General features: G+C 39.1%; 1 protein-coding gene across 4 annotated transcripts in view; it reads left to right on the forward strand.

Annotated features, from left to right (window-relative positions):
- Window positions 1–22,288, forward strand: part of LOC120779556 (GIGYF family protein CG11148) — a 46,895-nt gene that overhangs the window by 12,821 nt on the left and 11,786 nt on the right. Inside the window, exons 2-3 of one of the 4 annotated variants that reach the window (XM_040111899.1) lie at window positions 21,473–21,747; window positions 21,811–21,980. In XM_040111899.1, coding sequence (XP_039967833.1) covers window positions 21,570–21,747; window positions 21,811–21,980 — 348 coding nt within the window. In that variant the 5' untranslated portion in view covers window positions 21,473–21,569. Of the gene's footprint in view, window positions 1–21,472; window positions 21,981–22,288 lie in introns of all 4 variants that reach the window. The other 3 variants (XM_040111900.1, XM_040111897.1, XM_040111898.1) reach the window with 3 other exon arrangements.

Below are 22,288 nucleotides of genomic sequence, written 5' to 3' on the forward strand. Positions count from 1 at the left end.
AAAATGCTCGGAAACCCTCCCATAGGTATGGAGAGCTTGGTGCTTGGACCCACGATCCCTGCACCGATTCCCTCCGACATTTTCGAGCCATCGGTATTCCACCTCAACGTACTATTCCTCAGCAACATCTCAAGATTGGAGTCGTTCCACTCTTCCTTGCTTCCGAGGGTGACCTTAAACTTCTTAGTGAAGAAAACAGGTAGTGCTGTCCTTCGGGAAGAGGGCTAATGGTATATACTTGACCGATAACCAAGTGAAGCGGTGTAAGTTCAAGTAGGACCTCTAGTGCTGCCGTTGGACAGGTGTGCATTGCGCCCGTCATGCAGACACAGGCTAGCCGCTGTAGCTTCGATAGTTTGATCCCTACCGAAGTCTGCGACGCTATTGAAGCCCAGGCCACCACCCGTACGTGATTATCGGTCGCGCTATCCTGGTGTACAACACCTAACGATCCTTGGCTTACAGCCCCAGGACTTTCCCGCCAGCCGATTGCACACCATTAATGCTTTTGTTGCTTTGACCAAGGTCAGGTCTACATGCTGCATCCACCGCAAAGTAGAATCCAGCGTGAGACCAAAGTATTTGACCTTGTTGGTCATCTCTATCTCTCTGCTCCTAAGTGTGAGATTCCTGAGACTGGGTAGGGACCTGCGTCTCGTATACGGGACTACGGTCGTCTTGGAGGGGTTGATATTCAATTCAACCTCCCTACACCACCCCTTTGCCAAGTTTAGACCTCTTTGTATTAGGTCGCAGAGAGTGTCCTCAATTTTGCCTTTGGTTATAATTACAATATCGTCCGCATACCCTTGGCAGCGGATCCCATTGTCCGTAAGCAGTGCTAACAGATCGTCTACGACAAGACTCCATAGCAGGGGTGATAACACACCCCCCTGTGGGCAGCCTCTTGTTGTAACGAGACGAATTCTTTTATCTCCTACTGTGGTCTCAGCAATTCTGATGCGCAGTACGGCGCCAATTGGAGATTCCTTCTCCACCTGGTCTTTCCAACGAAGTGTAAGTCTTCCTCTGCTTCCCCCGGCGGGTACTGCGTCGAATACTTTCAGAGCTGGAGTGTTTTCGTCCATTTGGACGACATGACCTAGCCAGCGTAGCCGCCATCTTTTTAATTCGGTGAAGTATGTCAAAGTCGTATAACTCATACAGCTCATCGTTTCATCGAATGCAATATTCGCTGACGCCAACGCGTAAAGGGCCATAAATCTTTCGCAGAACTTTTCTCTTGAAATCTCGTAACATCGACTCATCAGATGTTGTCATCCAAATGCCTCTGCATTATACAGCAGGACGGGAATAATGAGTGACTTATAGAGTTTGGTTTTTGTTCGTCGAGAGAAGACTTGGCTTCTCAATTGCCTACTCAGTCCGAAGTAGCACCTGTTGGCTAGAATTATCCTGCGTTGGATTTCTAGGCTGACATTGTTGGTGTTTATGCTGATTCCAAGATAGACGAAATTATCTACGACTTCAAAGTTGTGACTGTCAACAGTGACGTGAGAGCCAAGTCGCGAGTGCGACGACTGTTTGTTTGATGACAGGTGTTCACTGAGAGTTTGAAAATAAATTGGAACTCAAACACTATATTTCCAATATAAAATATTTATTATATTCAAAGTGATGATCGCTTTTCACAAGAAACACAGCTGTCGAATTTGGAATTCACAAAGGTCACTTTTTTTTATACCTCCTGGCTCCCGATTAAAAAAAAACCTTTTGCAAAATGCGGCTTTTTACGGCTGAACAAAAATGAAATATGCGGATGTTGTGGTAGAACGTCTTGCTTCACGTACGAAACGAAAGTTTCGGTGGTGGTTTTGTGGGTTGACTCGTTGGTGATGATGTGGTGGGTGTGTTGTATGATGTTGTGTAGATGAGCGATGTTTGTGCTGTGTTGGGTGGTGTGTAGTGATGTGTGTTGCTTGTTGTACAGGTGATGTGATGTATGTATGATGTGTCGTGTAAGAGCAGGTTGGCATGTGAACATCCAGAGTGCTTACAACAGCATTCAAGCCGGTTGTGCGGCGATACCGATGATGACTGCCATGGTGAAGTGGAGATGTTCGCGAGTGTGCTGTTGCTGTTCAGGATACTTCCGTATGATGTACTCTTCGGCGCTGGGCCGCATCACGATGGAGACTTCGACGGGAGCCGATGTATTGTTTCTCTGCCAATATTGACATGCTCCGTCGGCCCAGCACTCGATGGTAGTGTAGTCATCTGCCAAACAGGTCATGCAATTCCCGTGGACTCTTACAATATGTTGGTGTTGAGCGGACTTCATGCTCTTAAAGATGGTGCATATTTTCAGGGGATGTAGGCGACGACACAGGCTGCAGCGTGGAGGCCCCTGATCCGCACTCGATAGCCGTTCAGCTCTTTCCTCGGCGGGTGCCGGTCTCAGAACTCTGTGCGCCCTTGGGGCAGCGACCGGTGCAGCTGTCGCTCTGGGTGCCACAATTTCGGTCCTTACGGTGTTGGAGGTGGTTTGGGTCTTCTCTACGTCCATTTCTATGGGAATATAAGACTACATTAAATTGGTTTTGTTTATAATGTTATAATGTAGTTATTGTAGCTACATATATGTATGTATATATCGGGTGATTTTTTAAGAGCTTGATAACTTTTTTTAAAAAAAAAAAACGCATAAAATTTGCAAAATCTCATCGGTTCTTTATTTGAAACGTTAGATTGGTTCATGACATTTACTTTTTGAAGATAATTTCATTTAAATGTTGACCGCGGCTGCGTCTTAGGTGGTCCATTCGGAAAGTCCAATTTTGGGCAACTTTTTCGAGCATTTCGGCCGGAATAGCCCGAATTTCTTCGAAATGTTGTCTTCCAAAGCTGGAATAGTTGCTGGCTTATTTCTGTAGACTTTAGACTTGACGTAGCCCCACAAAAATAGTCTAAAGGCGTTAAATCGCATGATCTTGGTGGCCAACTTACGGGTCCATTTCTTGAGATGAATTGTTCTCCGAAGTTTTCCCTCAAAATGGCCATAGAATCGCGAGCTGTGTGGCATGTAGCGCCATCTTGTTGAAACCACATGTCAACCAAGATGCTAACAAACTTTTTGTTGCCAAAAATGGAAGAACTGAACTTGGTTGACATGTGGTTTCAACAAGATGGCGCTACATGCCACACAGCTCGCGATTCTATGGCCATTTTGAGGGAAAACTTCGGAGAGTAATTCATCTCAAGAAATGGACCCGTAAGTTGGCCACCAAGATCATGCGATTTAACGCCTTTAGACTATTTTTTGTGGGGCTACGTCAAGTCTAAAGTCTACAGAAATAAGCCAGCAACTATTCCAGCTTTGGAAGACAACATTTCCGAAAGAAATTCGGGCTATTCCGGCCGAAATGCTCGAAAAAGTTGCCCAAAATTGGACTTTCCGAATGGACCACCTAAGACACGCAGCCGCGGTCAACATTTAAATGAAATTATCTTCAAAAAGTAAATGTCATGAACCAATCTAACGTTTCAAATAAAGAACCGATGAGATTTTGCAAATTTTATGCGTTTTTTTTTTTTAAAAAGTTATCAAGCTCTTAAAAAATCACCCGATACATACAATAAGTTGATCTTCAACGCGCTTGGTTGAGTTTCTTTTTATGTACGAATAATAAAACTGGTTTATTTCGAATTAGCGGAATTGATTTATTAATTTTGCGCTTGGTTTCGATTTTTAGGTGCATTTGGTTCTTCGTTGGATGAAAGAAAACACAGTTTCACGAGGGTTCGAGTTAAGATGCCGGTTTGCGTTCGTACATCGACTACTCCTATATGGCTATCTCATCCTCTATGGACTTTTTCAATGCGGCCTAGTCGCCATTCCGTTGGAGGCAGACATTCGTCCTGTATAATGACGCATTTTCCTGTACAGGGTTCCTTTTGGATCGTTTTCCACCGATGTTTTTATGGATATCTTTGAAATAGTCTTCCTTTCATCTATAGTTGAATTCATGGTGGAGAATCTTGATTCTTTCCCATCGGTTTTTTAATTTGAGTGAGTCACAGGTATGGCGGGAAGTGGAGCTCCTCTGAGAAAATGACCAGGTGTAAATGCTGCGAAAAAGCCGCAGTTGTCAGATCTGAAAAAAGCTCGAGGTGTACTGCCTTTGTCGTACAACATACAAAGACAGCTACATACCCTTTCCTAAATGAGGAAAACCTAAACATCGAGGCCTTTATCTGGAAAGGCCCAGCAAAATCAGCCCCAGTAATGGTAAAGGGTAAATCATAATTGTAGCGTTTAGGTGGTAAAGCTGCCATGATCTGCGCACACATTTTGTGTTTGTACATAGTACATTTACATATGAAAATCGCCTTTTTGATTTGTAGCTTTAGTCGCGGCATATAAAATTCTTGTCGGACCATTTGTTGCATCAAGCGATGCTCACCATGTAATGTAAGCTGATGGAGGTATATTAGAAATAAATAAGTGAAACGGGATTTCTCAATGATAGGATGTCGTTCATTCTAACTTAAAGCGCCCATACACGAGCACACAAGTGCGTTCGATCGGTATGTGTGCGCTTGCGGTTTATCGTGTATGCGCTTGTTCGCGTACCGATCCATGTTCGCGAAAATGTTTGATTTTTTACGATCGGTGCGCGAACATGTTTATCGTGTATGGCGTTGTCGGCGCACAAAATCTCATTTCTCTCGTGTCGCCGAACAGTGAAGATCGCGGACAATGGCAAGTGTTAAGGGGAGAGCCTGCTTTCGAGGCTTCAAACAATCGATTTTTTTGAGGATTTTTTTGGGAGGGAAAGAAACTATTGATTCAAGCGAAATTTCTAGGCTTTATAGTTATATATTTGAACATCTTTCACAAATTTTTTGGATACGAAATCTTTGATATTCTGCCTTTGGGAAGCAATTACCCGATGCATCTCGCATGTACATTTTTCGGACGGCGGGCAGGATGCAGGTCGCAATTTCTATCGGAAACAAAAAATTCAAAGATATTCATATTTTTTATTAATTTATCTTCTAGTTAAACTAAGAATATTCCAAAAAAAAGTGTAAAATTTTATTAAACATTGAATAAATAGTGGCTTTTGATCAAAAGAATTTTACTTTATGCTGTTTAAAAATATGTTAAAACTTGACTTTTCTTAATATTTTTTTTAGTTTAAATATAAGATAATTTTATGTCAATGATAATAAACTTTGCCCTAATTTCATACGACGTTTAGTTTTTTTCTATCCTGCCCACCAATTAAGAATAATCGTAAAAATGAAAAACCGAGAAATCACGCTTCAAAGTTTTCGCTTTTTGCCTAAGAGCTCATACATATACATACATAGTGTAAGAAAAATAAAAGTTTGAATAACTTATTAACGAAATACAAAGATATAGATAAAAATGCTACATTAGAAATAAATTCCAAGAAATGTTCCGCTTGCCTGTCGCACATGTTAACTCTGTGAAGAACGAACGCAAAATGGATTTGTGTGTCGTGTATGGGCAAACGAATTCATACCGATCGAACGCACTTGTGTGCTCGTGTATGGGCACTATAAGGCTGGAGTTCGCTAATCTACCATTTACTCGTATTAATCTTTAGCGTCCAAAAATGGATTTAGGATGAGAAGAGAGCTTCCCCTTTCGAGAGGTCGTTTTTCGAGCAACTTTAATTTCTCTCGACTGAAATAGCGAGTTTTGGTATTGTGATAAGACCGACCTTGGCATGTTGCAAGTCGGAATGCGTTAGTTGTGTATAAGGTTCATTTGGTATTCCTTTAATTTTTTGTTTAAGCCTTTATGTAAATTTAAACATGTAAGCGATTACTCTTAATGCTCTCGGGAATGATGAAAGTCGGTGTAGAATATCATCCGTATCTGGAGTGGTATGAAAATTTTTAATTTTCCGACTTTCAGGAGGTCCTACATTCCGAGCGGGAGACTTTGGCCCATAAAGGAATTGCTCCGCAAGGAAGAAGGAGTAGGCAGAGAAAGGCATTGGCAACAAATGCATGGCATGCGACATGCCAAGTTGCTAATTGGAGGGTACAACCACAGCAGGTTTAAATTTGTAATTAACCCCCTAGGGACAAACTCAGGCTACTGGTCGCATTTTACACCGGCCACTGCAAGCTGAATAGGCATCTATGTAACATGGGCCTATCCTCTAGCGCTAACTGCCGATTCTGTTCAGGGAGCCTGAAACACCGGAACACCTGCTAATCGACTGCACTGCAATCTGTAGACGCAGGATTAAGGCCCTTGGATCCATGTTTCCGAATAGGGATCGCATCGCCTCACTAGCACCCAGTAGAATATTGGACATTTTCAATATGTTGGGGCTAAGTGTGTTTTTGTGATTTAGGAGAGGGCATAATAGACCTAAGGTCGCGGTGTAATCTTATCTTACCTTATTAATTCTTATATGTTTGCATATGTCTATGCTTAATTTATGTATGTTTGTTGTTCCAAATAATTGTTATATTTGTATATATCTACACTAATATTATAAAGCGGAAAGATTTGTACCTATTTTAGTATGTTTGTATGTTTGTAATGAATAGGCTCAAAAAGTGCTGGGCCGATTTAAAAAATTCTTTCACCAATAGAATCCTACATTCTTCCAATTTGACATAGGCTACATTTCATTTTGAAAAAAATTAGGGATCCTTGGTAAAATTTGAATAATGTAACCGAAGGTGTAGAAAAATTAGTCTTAAAATGTTTTTCGTCGAATGCGCTGCCGAAACTATTAGCGATAGAACAAAATAATATACAACAATATTGAAGAACATCATAATGTCTACAAAAAACTCCGCGGTAGCATATGCCCCACTATTGTAGTTATGTCGCTACAACAACTTTTTTCATTTTAAACATTAATGAAAATGCTAACCAAATTCAAACCATGCTATTTATGTGTTTATATTAATCTTTATCCAAATAAATTATTTTATGGTCAAGACCATTTAACTACCTGTAAAATAGTTTTTAAATTATTTAAATTGGACTTTCCATTCAAAAGATATTACGAATTAAAAAATTCAAACAGTAAACAAAACCGCCATAGCACCGTGGCCGTTGTTCGCGATGCAATCTGAATAGCGCGCCGGGCCAGAGAATGTAAAGTATAGAGAAGGTGCAAAATGAATTCTCTATGATGTTCGATTTGGCGGCTAACAGAGCCGATAGAATCAAAGTAAGGAATTCGCCGTTGTCGCTGCTATTTAGCAGAATTGAGCACGTGCAGTGGCAAAAATATATGTAAAACGACTGAATTCATGCCAGAATAAATAAAGAGAAATGCTTTGAAGAAAAATATACAAAGCATTCTCTGAGTCACATATGCGTGATTATTTTGTATTATATGAACCATTGTTTTCTGGAAAATGGTAAAAATTTTAATTATTTTTACAAAATCGGGAAAAATTAGGAAACGTTATTTTAATTTTATTTTTCTTTAATTTAATTTTTTAATTTTTAAATAAATTAATATTTCAAATAAATTATATTTATTTCGACTATTAAAAAGTGAAGAAGAAAATTGATAACCTTCATGAAATATGCATATTCGCATTAATTCGTTATCATTTTCATATTTGTACCAATAGAATTTCTATGACACATGCATATGTACATAAGTATATTATTTCTTCGGCACATTTGTATGTTTACGAAAGCAAATGCGAGCCATATACATATCTACATACATTCATAATAACAAGTGTCGCACGCTTCTTTCGCATCTCCGTTGTCACGGTCAACCAACGGCCGAAACTTGCGTTTTGTCAAAGAGTCAAGTGCTGAACACATTGAGCACGACAGACTGCAAGCGACATCTGTCAAATATTAAAATACACACGTTCTTAGGGACACAGTTATGTAGTTGTGCAGCTGCCTCAATACGTGTGTCCCTAAGAACGTGTGTGTTCTAATATCTTTCGCGCTCATTGGTTCAGCACTTGTGTGATGATAGAAAATCCAAGCTGTACCGAAAAAATAAACGAATGGCCGCCTATTGAACGCTTCCCTTGCCGCTGTAACAGCTTCGCCTACAAACTAGCGTAAATATGTATGCATATGTATGAGCTTGCATACATATCGACGCAGATTTTTGCGAGTCATGGAAAAATATTTTAGAATAGACAAATATTATAAATCGACAACTCCGTTGTTGCCACTTTTCTGAAGCAAGGTCGCTTGTAGAATTTGCGCCTGCGTTTATGAATGAAATCGTTTTTGTTGTAAAATTTACTACATTTGGGCTTCGCCAATTCCGCTGCCAAATTGACTTTTGATGCTTCTGCTATTTGAGCAATTGTTGTTTTTGTAGAACAATGCTTAAATTTTTTGTTGGTGGCATATTCACATGTGTACGCATATGTATGTATGCATGCTTGTGCATTATTTGTTGGGAGTGTATACAAATATATGTATATATGCATGTATGAACAAGCAGACTAATGCGCGCACATGTAATAAAGGGTTGTCAAAAAAGTCTTGCGGTATTTTTATTGAATTTTTTTTTATTATTGAAATTGAAATGAATATTTGATGACTCATGCCAAGCTCTTGACCGATGCTACCGCTGCTACTAAACCGGTCTCTTTCGACCAATTCAGCGATTTTATCGCAATTTTCGACGACAGGCCTTCCGGAGCGTGGCGCATCTTCGACCACCTCTACACCAGAACGAAAACGTTGAAACCATCGTTGTGCGGGGGAAATGGAAACTGTATCGGGTCCATAAATTGCACAAATTTTATTGGCGGCTTGAGATGCATTTTTGCCTTTGTCGTAGTAGTACTGTAAAATATGCCGTATTTTCTCTTTATTTTGCTTCATGTTTGCGGCGCTATAACTCTCGAACGACTTAAAAAACGAAACGACAATCACTCAAACACGTGTTAGCGCGTGAAATGAGCTTTCCAAAAAGGTATAGCATGACCCGATGCGACGAATAAAACTAGAACAACTAGCGAAAATACCGCAAGACTTTTTTGTATAAGTGATAAAATCATGATTTGATTTTCTGAACGCGCACATGCGTATACATATGTGCAAATAATAAGATTAATATGATAGCCGATATATGTGGGTATTTATTATTGTTATGATATATTCAATTTCTATTACTACTATTAGTATAGTATATTATGTAAAAATCAAATAAAATTATTAAATATTCAAGTCCAAATTGACAAAATTATACTCATATCATAACTATTTTTACATGCCAATATGGAAATGCCGACGGCAAAACGCAAAAGCATACATATTTGCATACATTGCGAAAGCAAAAATTGAAGCATGAAAATATCACAATGCTGTTGTTGGGAGTAACATAAGGAGCATGCATACATATATTTATGACTCTTCTTGTCTTTATGTTATCTGTGAGAGAGGTGTGTTTTGTACACATTTTTCGCTGTCAAAAGTGAAACAAAATATAAACAAGCAAAACGAAATTTTTCGTTAGGAGTGTAATCATGGGCACGCATACATATATTTCTGTCTCTTCATATTCTCTGCTTCGGCATATCTTAATAATACTCTTAATCTGCGCACAAATATGAGAGCACATTTAAGTGACAATGACGATAATAATTTCTCACAAAAACTTCTAAAACTTGGAGACGGAAAATTACCGTCTCCGGTTGCAATCAGTCCCCAGGTATTGCTGGATAACGAATTGGGTCAAATCGTTCAGAGTCTAGAAACTCTTGTGGACACAGTATATCCGGAAATACAAAATCTTACGGAGAGAAATTTCAATTGGCTCTGTTCGAGAGCGATAGTGTCCCCGCGAAATGAATCGGTTAATGAGATTAACAAAATTATTATGGAAAAAGTACCCGGTGAATTTAAATCTTACAAATCTATTGACACAGTATGCAACATCGAAGATACAGTGCACTATCCGCAAGAATTTTTAAATTCCCTGAATCCTTCCGGCTTGCCGTCCCACGAACTACAATTAAAGGTAGGCACTCCCGTAATGCTGCTGAGGAACCTATGCCCTCCCAGCATGTGCAATGGCACGAGACTTCTGGTGAAGGAATTGCGGGAGAACGTCATAGTAGCCACTATAATCACCGGGGCCGCGGCCGGACAGCTCGCCCACATACCGCGGATCCCCATGATTCCCACGGACTTGCTTATATCTTTTAAGAGGTTACTCTAAGAACATCATTTGCGCTCACAATAAATAAGTCCCAGTGTGAAACATTTTCGATGGTTGGCATCGACCTAAGAAAAGAATGCTTTTCTCATGGAAAACTATATGTTGCCCTTTCTCGAGTGGGATCTCCTGAAAATCAATATATTTTGTTGCCATCTACAAATACCACTGCCAACGTAGTTTACGGCTTTAAGATAAAAACTGACAAATATAAAAGTAAAAAACGTAAATCTACCTTAATATTATATCTGTAAATAATGTAAAAGTAAACCTGTAAAATAAAAAATACTAAAAATGTAAATTATTAAGTAATAATAAGAATGAAAATGATTAATGACAAACCCGTTTTTATTAAAAAAAAAAACAAAAAAACATAAAAAAATAAATAAAACCAAATAAAAAGCAAAAAACAACAAAACCAAAAAAACATTAATTTTGTAAGGAAAATACTAAATAATGATAGGCAAGCTTCTATCGACACGAACAAAAATTTCTTAGAAATACCTAGATGTATAGGTAGATACATTTTTAGTTGAAAGTTGTCAACGTTTAATTTAGACTGTATATATTTTATTCGACTCTGCTTTTATTCTAATTACTTAAAAAAACATAGTAAAGATGCATATAATATCCTATGTAAATATTACTTATTTAAGTGCCCGCCACTTAAACTATCAAAGAAATTGAACATAAATAAACTTACATACAACTATAACTATGGGGTTTTTTTAAATACAAATAAAAATATTTGTGAAAAAAAGTGTTTTATATCCAAATTTCCAAAAATAAATAATTGTCTACCCCGTGCGAAGCCGGGACGGGCTGCTAGTGTTATATAAATATGTAACGTATAATAATTTGCTAATAGCTCATAAATATATGAAAACGCGGAAAAAATGGTAATAAGTAATACATTTCTATGTTTATATATTTATGTAAATATGTATATGTGTAAATAATAAATTCTTCTTCTTTACTGGCGTAGACACCGCTTACGCGATTATAGCCGAGTTAACAACAGCGCGCCAGTCGTTTCTTCTTTTCGCTACGTGGCGCCAATTGGATATTCCAAACGTATCCAGGTCCTTCTCCACCTCGTCCTTCCAACGGAGTGGAGGTCTTCCTCTCCTCTGCTTCCCCCGGCGGGTACTGCATCGAATACTTTCAGAGCTGGAGTGTTTTCGTCCATTCGGACAACATGACCTAGCCAGCGTAGCCGCTGTCTTTTAATTTGCTGAACAATGTCAATGTCGTCATATATCTCGTACACCTCATCGTTCCATCGAATGCGATATTCGCCGTGGCCAACGCGCAAAGGACCATAAATCTTTCGCAGAACTTCTCTCTCAAAAACTCGCAACGGCGACTCATCAGTTGTTGTCGTCGTCCAAGCCTTTGCACCATATAGCAGGACGGGAATTATAGATGAAAGTATCTACGATTTCGAAGTCATGACTATCAACAGTGATGTGGGTGCCTAGTCGCGAGTGCGACGACTGTTTGTTTGATGACAGGAGATATTTCATCTTGCTCTCGTTCACCACTAGATCTATTTGCTTCGCTGCCTTATCCATTCTGGAGAAAGCAGAACTAACGGCGTGGGTGTTGAGGCCGATGATTTCAATATCATCGGCATACGCCAGTAGCTGTACATTCCATTATAAAACTCCTTATAAAAGATTGTATCTGCTCGATTAAGTTCTGCAATTCGAATTATTTTCTCTAGCAGCAGGTTGAAGAAGTCGCACTATAGGGAGTCGCATTGTCTGAAACCTCGTTTGGTATCGAACGGCTCAAGAGGTCCTTCCCGATCCTGACGGAGCTTTTCGTGTTGCTCATCGTCAGCTTACACAGCCGTATTAGTTTTGCGGGAATACCAAATTCAAACATCACGGCATAAATGCAGCTCCTTTTTGTGCTGTCGACAGCAGCTTTGAAATCGACGAGAAGGTGGTGTGTGTCGATTCTCCTTTCACGGGTTTTTTCTAAAATTTGGCGTATGGTGAATATCTGGTTGGTTGTTGATTTGCCAAGTTTAAAGCGACACTGATAAAGTCCAATCAGTTTGTTGACGGTGGGCTTCAATCTATCACACAATACGCTCAATGGAACCTTATACGCGATGTTGAGCAAGCTTATTCCACGGTAGTTGGCGCAGATTGTGGGGTCTCCCGCTTTGTGAATTGGGCAGTGCACACTTAAATTCCAATCGTTGGGCATGCTTTTATCCGACCATATTTTACATAGAAGCTGATGCATGCTTCTTTGCAGTTCTTCGCCGCCGTGTTGGAATAGCTCAGCCATCGGCCCCCGCTGCTTTGTTCTTCAGACAGGTAATCGCTATTCGAACTTCTTCTTGGTCAGGTAATGGAACGTCTGCTCCATCGTCATCAATTGGGGAATCTGGTTCGCCTTCTCCTGACGTTGTACGTTCACAAGTATGCTCTGGGCATCGGTCACTAAATCACCTTTGGGGGTTCTACAAAAGTATGCTCCGGTCTTGAAACCTTCTGTAAGCCGCTGCACTTTTTCGTAGAATTATCGAGCATTACTCCTGTCGGCCAGCTTATCAAGCTCTTCGTACTCACGCATTTCGGCCTCTTTCTTCTTCTCTCTACAAATGCGTCTCGCTTCTCTCTTCAACTCTCGGTATCTATCCCATCCCGCACGTGTAGTGGTCGATCGTAATGTTGCGAGGTAGGCAGCCTGTTTTCTCTCCGCTGCGACACGGCACTCCTCGTCGTACCAGCTGTTCTTTTGCACTTTCCGAAAACCAATGGTTTCGGTTGCAGCTGTACGTAAGAGTTTGAAATGCCGTCCCACAGTTCCCTTTTACCGAGTTGTTGACGAGTGCTCTCAGAGAGCAGGAGTGCAAGCCGAGTAGAAAATCGTTCGGCTGTCTGTTGTGATTGCAGCTTCCCGACGTCGAACTTTCCTCGTGTTTTTTGGTGTCTTCCGTCTATCACAATATGATCGATCTGGTTGGTGGTGTCTTGATCCGGAGACAGCCAGGTAGCTTGGTGAATTTTTCTATGCTGGAGTCTAGTCCTACAGATATACATATTTCGGGCCCCGGCGAAGCCGATCAACCTCAACGCATTTGGGGATGTTTCCTCGTGGAGGCTGAATTTACCGACTGTTGTGCCAAAAAAACCATCCTTGCCAACCCTGGCGTTAAAGTCGCCAAGCACGATGTTGACGCGGGCAACTCTAATAGTTGCGCTCCAAGCGCTCATTGAAAGCATCTTTAGTCACATCGTCCTTTTCTTCCGTCGGGGCGTGGACGCAAATCAGCGATATGTTGAAGAACTTTGCTTTGATGCGGATTTTGGCTAGACGTTCATCCACCGGTGTGAATGACAGTACTCGGCGACGTAGTCTCTCTCCTACCACGAATCAAACACCAAGTTTGCGCTCCTTTATGTGGCCACTGTAGTAAACGCCGCAAGGACCTACTCGCCTCAGTTCTTGTCCCGTCCATCGCATTTCTTGGACGGTGATGATGTTAGCCTTCACTCTAACGGGGACATCAACCAGCTGGGAAGCGGCACCTTCCCAATTAAGGGACCGCACATTCCAGGTTGTCATCAAAAGTGGGGTCTCTCAACCGAGGCTGTTTTAACTTTTACATTGAGGGCGTTTTTTACGTGGCGGGTCTCAAACTCGGCGCACAACCCTGTGGAGGGAATGTTTCACCTTCATTTCCGTAGACTTCATAAATTTCATTGGTAACTTGTTTGGCATTATTTTTATTTTTTATACCAAAATTTCAAAATATAGAGAATTTGTTCATTATTCTCACTAATTTTTGAACAGCTGTAACTTTTTTCAACTTCCCCGAATTTAATTTTTTTCGCTTAAATGAAGCTTAAGAACTCATTTCAAATCACTATATGGTATGACACAATGTGATTGCTAGCACTGGAAATATACGACTGCAACGACATCTATTGACAAAATATGAAAAGACTTTTTCGACTGCCCAATATCTTAAAAGCATATGTCAACCGAAATCAGGGGATGTTATTCTAAAATTTACCTGATATTTACGTTTAAGGTTAACATATTTAACTATTTAAAGTATAAGCTATTGTTCGCTTTTATACACTTCACTCATTCGTTTAAATACATTTAATTCACTTTATATAGTGCAAAAATAGCTTTTGTTCAATAATTAATTTTTTGTTCATTTCTATTTATTTCCAAAATAATAACGGTTGCAAACTGACAAATAGCCAGTGTTAGCTTATCGACCTCTTTTGTAAATGAACTGAAAAAATATAGGAAACAGATTATACCCCAATGATAGGAAATAAACAAAACATTATTAGTTTTTCGCGTGGATTGGCTTTCCACGTTGGCGGACTGCGGTCCCACTTCAAAAAAATAACACGGGTCGGATAAACACCAGGGTGTTCACAGGTATTTTCTCGCAAAACTCCTTTTTTCATTGGAGGTCTCCGGACGTGGTTTAAAAAAGTAACCCTGGTCGTACCAATACCAAGGTCTTCTCATTTTTCACGCGTAAAACTATTTTTTTGCGTTGGCGGCCTTCAACTTCAAAATAGTAACCCCGGTTCGACCAATACCGGCAGAGAATTTGTCAGTTTGCAACCATTTCTTATTGTGTGAATAAATATAATTGAACAATAAGTTAAATATTAAATAAAAGTGTACAAACGAATTAGCGTTAGAGTGTATAAAAGTGAACAATATAAATGTTAAGTACCTTTTAAATGGAAAAATACGTAATTTTTAACTTTAAACGCAAATATCTTGGAAACTATAAGTTTCCCGCGGCTATGTCTATATATATGTGGCAACACCATAAATAATAATTAATTTTTAATTCTCAATGCAACCATGCGTTTTGACATTTTGTTTATCCTTTATTCTTTTCTATTGTACGTAGTTTTGATATGTCAATAAATCTTTTTTTTTCTACATCAACTGTCAAGCAAGTAGCACGTGCCGATATACGCATTACTACATTGGTGACCCCAGACAAGAAAATTATTTTTAAAAAAAAAAAAAAAAAAACGTTTAAATTGCGAAGATGAGTAAAACGAGATCATCGGCGGATACTAATAGCGACGTGGAGCAGCTTCCACCGCAAAATACTCCACCACGAATTCCACTGCCGGCGATGTCTGAGGATAGCATTGAGGCTTACTTTTACTCGCTGGAGTTTTGGTTTGAAGCCTCACGTGTTTACTCTGATACAGCCAAATTCAACATAGTACTTGCAAGCGTACCTCCGGCAAAATTACTACAGATGCGTACTCTTATTGATGATACACCAGCAACGGACAAATTTAGCTACATTCGTCGTAAAATCATCGAAAATTTCGCCGAGAGTCAACAACGCCGTCTTCAACGTGTTTTGAAAGAGCTTCCACTGGGTGACCGAAGGCCGAGCGATTTGTACAATGAAATGCGACGAACAGCAGGTACCACGCTCAGCGAGAGCATACTACATGATCTCTGGGTCAGCCGCTTGCCACCGTACGCACAAGCAGCTATCATCGCCACTAGCGTTCCAATTAGTGACAAAATTAAAATCGCTGATTCTATCACAGAATGTTTATCATTGAAGGACGGTGGACAAATTTTTGAGGTTAGATCCGAATCGCAACCGCAGGGTGAGTTAAGTGATATACGAAACGAAATTGCTGCTCTTTCGAAAACCGTAGGACAGTTGATGCGGAACGTTAAATCCACCGGACGGCAGCGCAGTAGATCTACGTCACGTGGGAGACCGGTAATTCAACATACGAACAGTTTTTGTTGGTATCATGCAAAATTTGGTGCAAATGCCACTAAATGTCGCCAACCGTGCTCGTTTACTCCAGTATCCAGTTCAAGTCAATAGGTCAGCTCGGCTAATACCATATCAGAGCCCGGCAAACACTCTGATAATCCAACAGGTCGTCGCCTTTGCATTTACGACACTTCAGCGAAAATTAGTTTTTAATAGATTCAGGAGCGGACATATCCGTCATACCAAGGTCGACGAAATTAGCCAGAGCACGTCCATCATCTTTGTCATTGTTTGCCGCAAATGGCTCTCCCGTACAAACATACGGTGAAGTCATACTTAAGTTAAATTTAAACCTACGCCGTGAATTTCTATGGAAATTTATAATCGCCGACGTCTCGCAGGGTATACTTGGTGCGGATTTCTTAAGCCACCATGGCTTGATTGTCGATTTACAAGGTCAACGTCTCGTAGACCGAAACACCCTGGTCAAAACGTCATGTTTAGTAACACAACATAGACATCTAACGAATATATCAACTATAAATTTTACGCAAAATTTTTCGGATATTTTAAAGGAATTTTCTGACATCACATGCCCGTCACGACTTGGCATACGTACAAACACGTCAGTAGTTCATCATATTTCAACTACTGGCCCACCAGTATGCGCACGACCACGACGCTTATCACTGGAGAAACTCGCAGCTGCACGTGCAGAATTTGAACTCCTGATCAAGCTCGGTATTTGTCGTCCTTCGAATAGCAGCTGGGCCAGTCCTTTGCACTTAGTTCGCAAAGCTGACGGATCTTGGAGACCCTGTGGTGATTATAGGGGTTTGAATGCTAACACGATTCCTGACCGTTATCCGATACCATTCCTCCAAGATTTTTCAACAATCCTAGCAAATAAAATTATATTTTCCAAACTAGATTTGCAGAAAGCGTTTCATCAGGTGCCGATTCACCCCGATGATATCTGTAAAACCGCCATTACGACGCCGTTTGGACTTTTGAATTTACTCATATGACGTTCGGATTAAGGAACGCTGCACAGACGTTCCAGCGTTTAATTAACGAAGTACTTCGAGGCTTGGATTTTACATTTGCGTATTTAGATGATGTTTGCATCGCATCAAAATCGATTGATGAACACAAACAACATCTTCATATTGTATTTAACCGTTTTCGAGATTACAATTTAACGATCAATGTTGCCAAATCGCAATTCGGAGTATCTCAACTCGATTTTTAGGTCATTCAATTACGAAAGACGGATTCGCCCATTGCCAAGCCGCGTCGAAGCGCTAACAAACATGAGACCGCCCAAGATTGCAAAAGAGCTTAAACGTTTTTTGGCAATGCTCAACTTTTATCGGAGATTTCTTCCAAACGCCTTAGAGTTACAAGGCCCTCTATTCGCCATGATTCCTGGAAATAAGAAAAACGACAGCAGCGTCTTGAATTGGAATGAAGATACTAAACGCCATTTTGAAGCTGCGAAAGCGCAACTAGCAAACTGTGTTATGTTAGCTCATCCACTACCTGATGCAGAACTTTCATTGTGGGTAGATGCATCCGATTTTTCAGCTGGAGCAGTTTTAAATCAAATGGTAGATGACAAACTTCAACCATTAGGATTTTTCTCAAGAAAGTTTTCATCAGCTGAAATGCGATACAGTACGTATGACCGTGAGTTGACCGCGCTATACAGCGCCGTTCGTCATTTTCGTTACATGTTAGAAGGTCGTAACTGCCACATTTATACCGACCATAAGCCACTTATATTCGCATTCCGACAACAACTGCATAAGGCTTCAGATCGTCAAGTTAGGCAATTGGATTTCATATCGCAAATTACTACTGACATCCGACATGTTCAAGGTAAAAGAAATGTAACCGCTGATCTATTATCTCGAATTCAATCACTTACGACCGCCATTATTGACTACGACGCCGTCGCCGCAGACCAAGAGAACGACGAAGAGCTTCTAGCACACCTAAACGGCAGCATTCGACACTCACTAAAATTAAAATCTTTTATATTACCTCCAAGTACTAAAAAGATTTTTTGTGATATATCCACAGGACGAATTCGACCTTTTGTAACATCAAAATTTCGACAAACTTTTCTCCGGGCTACACACAATCTGTCGCACCCCGGCACGCGCACTACTGTCAAGATGATGGTCGACAGATTCGTTTGGCCAGGCATTGCGAAAGATAGTAGATCCTTTGCTAGATGTTGCATACAGTGCCAACGGTCTAAAGTCATCCGACACAACAAAAGCTTATTCCAACGCAGAATAAATCCCAGTAGCCGATTCGGACATTTGCATATTGACATTGTCGGTCCGTTTCCAATATCGGATGGCAACCGGTATTGCTTAACCATAATCGATCGATTTACACGATGGCCAGATGCCATTCCGATTCCCAACATGACAGCTCCAGTTGTAGCAAAGGCCTTGCTAACCGGCTGGATTTCCCGTTTTGGCGTACCCATCGACATAACGTCGGATCTCGGTCGTCAATTCGAAAGCGCCATATTTAAACAACTGCTAAACTATTTGGGAGTGACCCATTTAAAAACAACGCCGTATCATCCACAATGCAATGGACTAATAGAACGATGGCATCGCACATTAAAGTCTGCCATTTTATGTCATAAAGTGGATCAGTGGACGACCTATTTACCTCTGATACTACTTGGACTGCGTTCAACATATAAAGACGACATCGGGTCCACTCCTTCTGAATTGGTATATGGAACATCATTGCGATTACCTTCAGACCTTTTCATCGAACAACCCAGTAACCAGAGCCAAACAGAAATCTTAGTGGAGCTTCGTCGTATCATGCGAGACCTGCGTCCTGTTAGTACAGCCTGGCACACCAACCAAAAAGTTTTCGTTCATGGCGATCTCAAGTCTTGTGATCATGTCTTCATCCGCGATGATTCAGTCAGACCGTCATTATCAGCACCTTATACGGGACCCTACAAAGTTTTGAGCCGCTCACCTAAGTATTTCGAAGTGGAAATAAAGGAGAATAGAGTTAAAGTTTCCATCGATCGTCTAAAGCCAGGTTTCATCACACCACCTACGACTCTCTAGGAGGAGGGTACTGTGGCAACACCATAAATAATAATTAATTTTTAATTCTCAATGCAACCATGCGTTTTGACATTTTGTTTATCCTTTATTCTTTTCTATTGTACGTAGTTTTGATATGTCAATAAATCTTCCCTTTTCTACATCAACTGTCAAGCAAGTAGCACGTGCCGATATACGCATTACTACATATATATCCCTGATCGGGAGGACCTTCCTATCCGCCCATACCCTTTTTATCTGCTAAATCTATTCTATAAGCGACCAATATTTTATTTTTCAAGGCCATTGTAAATTTGTAGTATTATATTGAACAAGCATAGTAGTAAATGCTTATCGATGAAGTAACATCACATATAATGATCTCAAGAATTACGAATTCCCACGACGGTCAGATCTACATAACCGGAACGAACGCGAATTTTTATCCGGCCAACGACTCTCAATTCGTCACAATTCTGCCACGTAAATATTATTATAAATAGTGTGTGTGGCAACGTTCAGAATCTCTTAATATGTAATACAGTTCTCTTGGTGTTAAAAACGTATGAGCCAAGTTTCATCAAGATATGTAAATTTTTACCACAACTAGTATAAACCCGCGGCTCCGCTCGCTCTTTGTTGTAAAGAATATCATTTATTATGATAACAATATAATGGAATAGTTAAATTGGCAATCTAAATTTTTTATTGACATCGTAAATCACTTAAGGAATAGTACATACATGAATATGTATGATGTAATAACATCTTCACAGTCTCTGCATCTGGATCGTATATCCAGGGATAAAGGGATATTCAACATATTCCAGTGTGAGAACCCTTCAAAATTAGCGTTTTTTTTATAACATTTTCCATTACGGCCAGATTGGACAAAATAATAATTTTTGGGCATTTAATTTAAAACACCCAACCTATAATACGAATAAAAATTAATATATAGTGGTTAATTAATATATAGAGAAACTATTTAAATCTTTTTATGGTATGTTAAAACAACTGACTTTTTACCCAATAAAAGGATTTCACCCAACCTATAATACGAATAAAAATTAATATATAGTGGTTAATTAATATATAGAGAAACTATTTAAATCTTTTTATGGTATGTTAAAACAACTGACTTTTTACCCAATAAAAGGATTTAAGCTTTTTAAATTAAAACACCCAACATTTAATACGAATAAAAATTAATATATAGTGGTTAATTAATATATAGAGAAACTATTTAAATCTTTTTATGGTATGTTAAAACAACTGACTTTTGACCTTTCAATACCCAATAAAAGGATTTAAGCTTTTTAGCTCTAAATCAATAAATGTTTTTAACAATTGGAAATAATACTATGATACTTGACATTACAAAACGTTTCATCAAATACATTTAAATTTAACAAATTCATTTAATTTTCAATGTTTTATATTTTTTATAAGTGGTCTTGAACAATGCAACAAATCCCTCCGTTTACATATTTTTTGGTAAGATTTCAATCTGGCCATCGCTAGTTTTCAATTGCTAAACGTCAAAACTTCCTGAATTTTGATCGCTGATCGAGTTCAGTAGGTTTTGACGTTTAGCAATTGCTCTCTCACTTCCAATAAGAGATCAGTTGGCCATCTCTTTATCTCAGGTATATCGTTACACATGTATGTATATGCATCATCGAATGTAATTGCAAAATCGACGGCTAAAATCCAGATACTACACTTACTGTTCTGTGCAATGCGTCAGGAATATTTGTCAGCTTTATGCAATCTTCTCAAGTTATGTTTCAACCTTTTCTTATTCAGTTACAACTATCACTATATATACATATATATGTATATGTGTATGTAAACAAAAACAACTGTACCCTGCCAGTAGCTGTGTGATTTTATTTTGTATTTTTGAAGAAAAAAATGTTCAAATGATTCTTACATGAATATTGAACACATGCTTATGTTTTGAAATATAATTTTTTTATTTAGAAATTGTTGTGACTTTTAACATAAAACGATAGAAATTACCTTATGCAAGTCCCGAGGTTCCAAGCTACCTCATCACAAATTTTTAGTCATTTTTTTCGGCCGTTCTTGAGTTATAAATATATACATAAATTGTAAAATCGAGGGTGATTTTGCAAAAAAACCGCCGTTAGGTTCTTCTTCAGGACTAAACGAATACCCGTGAAAATTTTCACGTCTTTCCGTGCTATGGTTCGGGCGAAATGCATGGACATACAAAAAAGGCGTTTAATTTTAATATTATATATAAGATTATTGCTTGTGAGGTAAGATCGAAACCGAGTAATTTTGTTAAAACGGATAAGTGAACAAAACTTTTATATACTCAATGTTGAAGAACGTTGAAACTAATGTTCTGTTGCAATGACTTCTGTTTTGACTATTTATTATATTACTCATTGGCCAATAACTATTACTTCCAGCAAACAGTGTGTGCCGTAATTGTCCAGAAGCTTTAACCATATACCTGCTGTTTTACACAAATAATATTAACGAATATTAATTTCCACTTCTGCAAAAATGACAGACTCAATGAAATTTGGTCCTGAATGGCTTCGTAACATGTCTGCGGATAACACAAGTTCTAGTCTATTGTCTAGTGGAAGCACTGCTGGTGGAGGTACCGTGATGTCCACTTCATCCAATTCAAACAACGGTGGTAATGGAAGTGGTCATCAATCATTTGAAATAACTTCAAGTGTGTCATCACCAGTAATTAGTCAATTTTCTTATGCTTTAGCTCCTCGAAATACATTTCCAGAATTCCGTTATGGCCGTGAAGAAATGCTGTCATTATTCGATAAAAACTATAACATGCCTGAAATACTACCAACGTTTAAGAAAATATTTGTTGAAAAGGTGCAGTTACCACTAGCTCTTATACCAAGTACAGATGAGGAACTGCTGCCACAGGTTCCACCGGTTACAGCAGTAAGTATTTGTACATTAATTATTTATTTTTAATATCTTTGAGTAAAACCAGAGTAACCCATAATGTGTTCTATTAAGAGTCTCAAATTTTTTAATTCAAACGTTTTTAATTCGTTAAATTTTCAATGTTAAATTCTGATGTTGGTCAAAATGGTAGAACACGAAGTACGCAAACGCGAAAAATATTATATTTTAAACAGTTTATTTTTTAATTCTTAATTATAAGGTTTCATTACAAATTAAAAATATATTTTATTTTTGGGATTTTATTTTGTAACTCCATATTTGGGGGCCTTCGGGCTCGGACT

Source organism: Bactrocera tryoni, unplaced genomic scaffold (assembly GCF_016617805.1).
Source record: "Bactrocera tryoni isolate S06 unplaced genomic scaffold, CSIRO_BtryS06_freeze2 scaffold_11, whole genome shotgun sequence".
In the NCBI taxonomy this organism is placed as follows: domain Eukaryota; kingdom Metazoa; phylum Arthropoda; class Insecta; order Diptera; family Tephritidae; genus Bactrocera; species Bactrocera tryoni.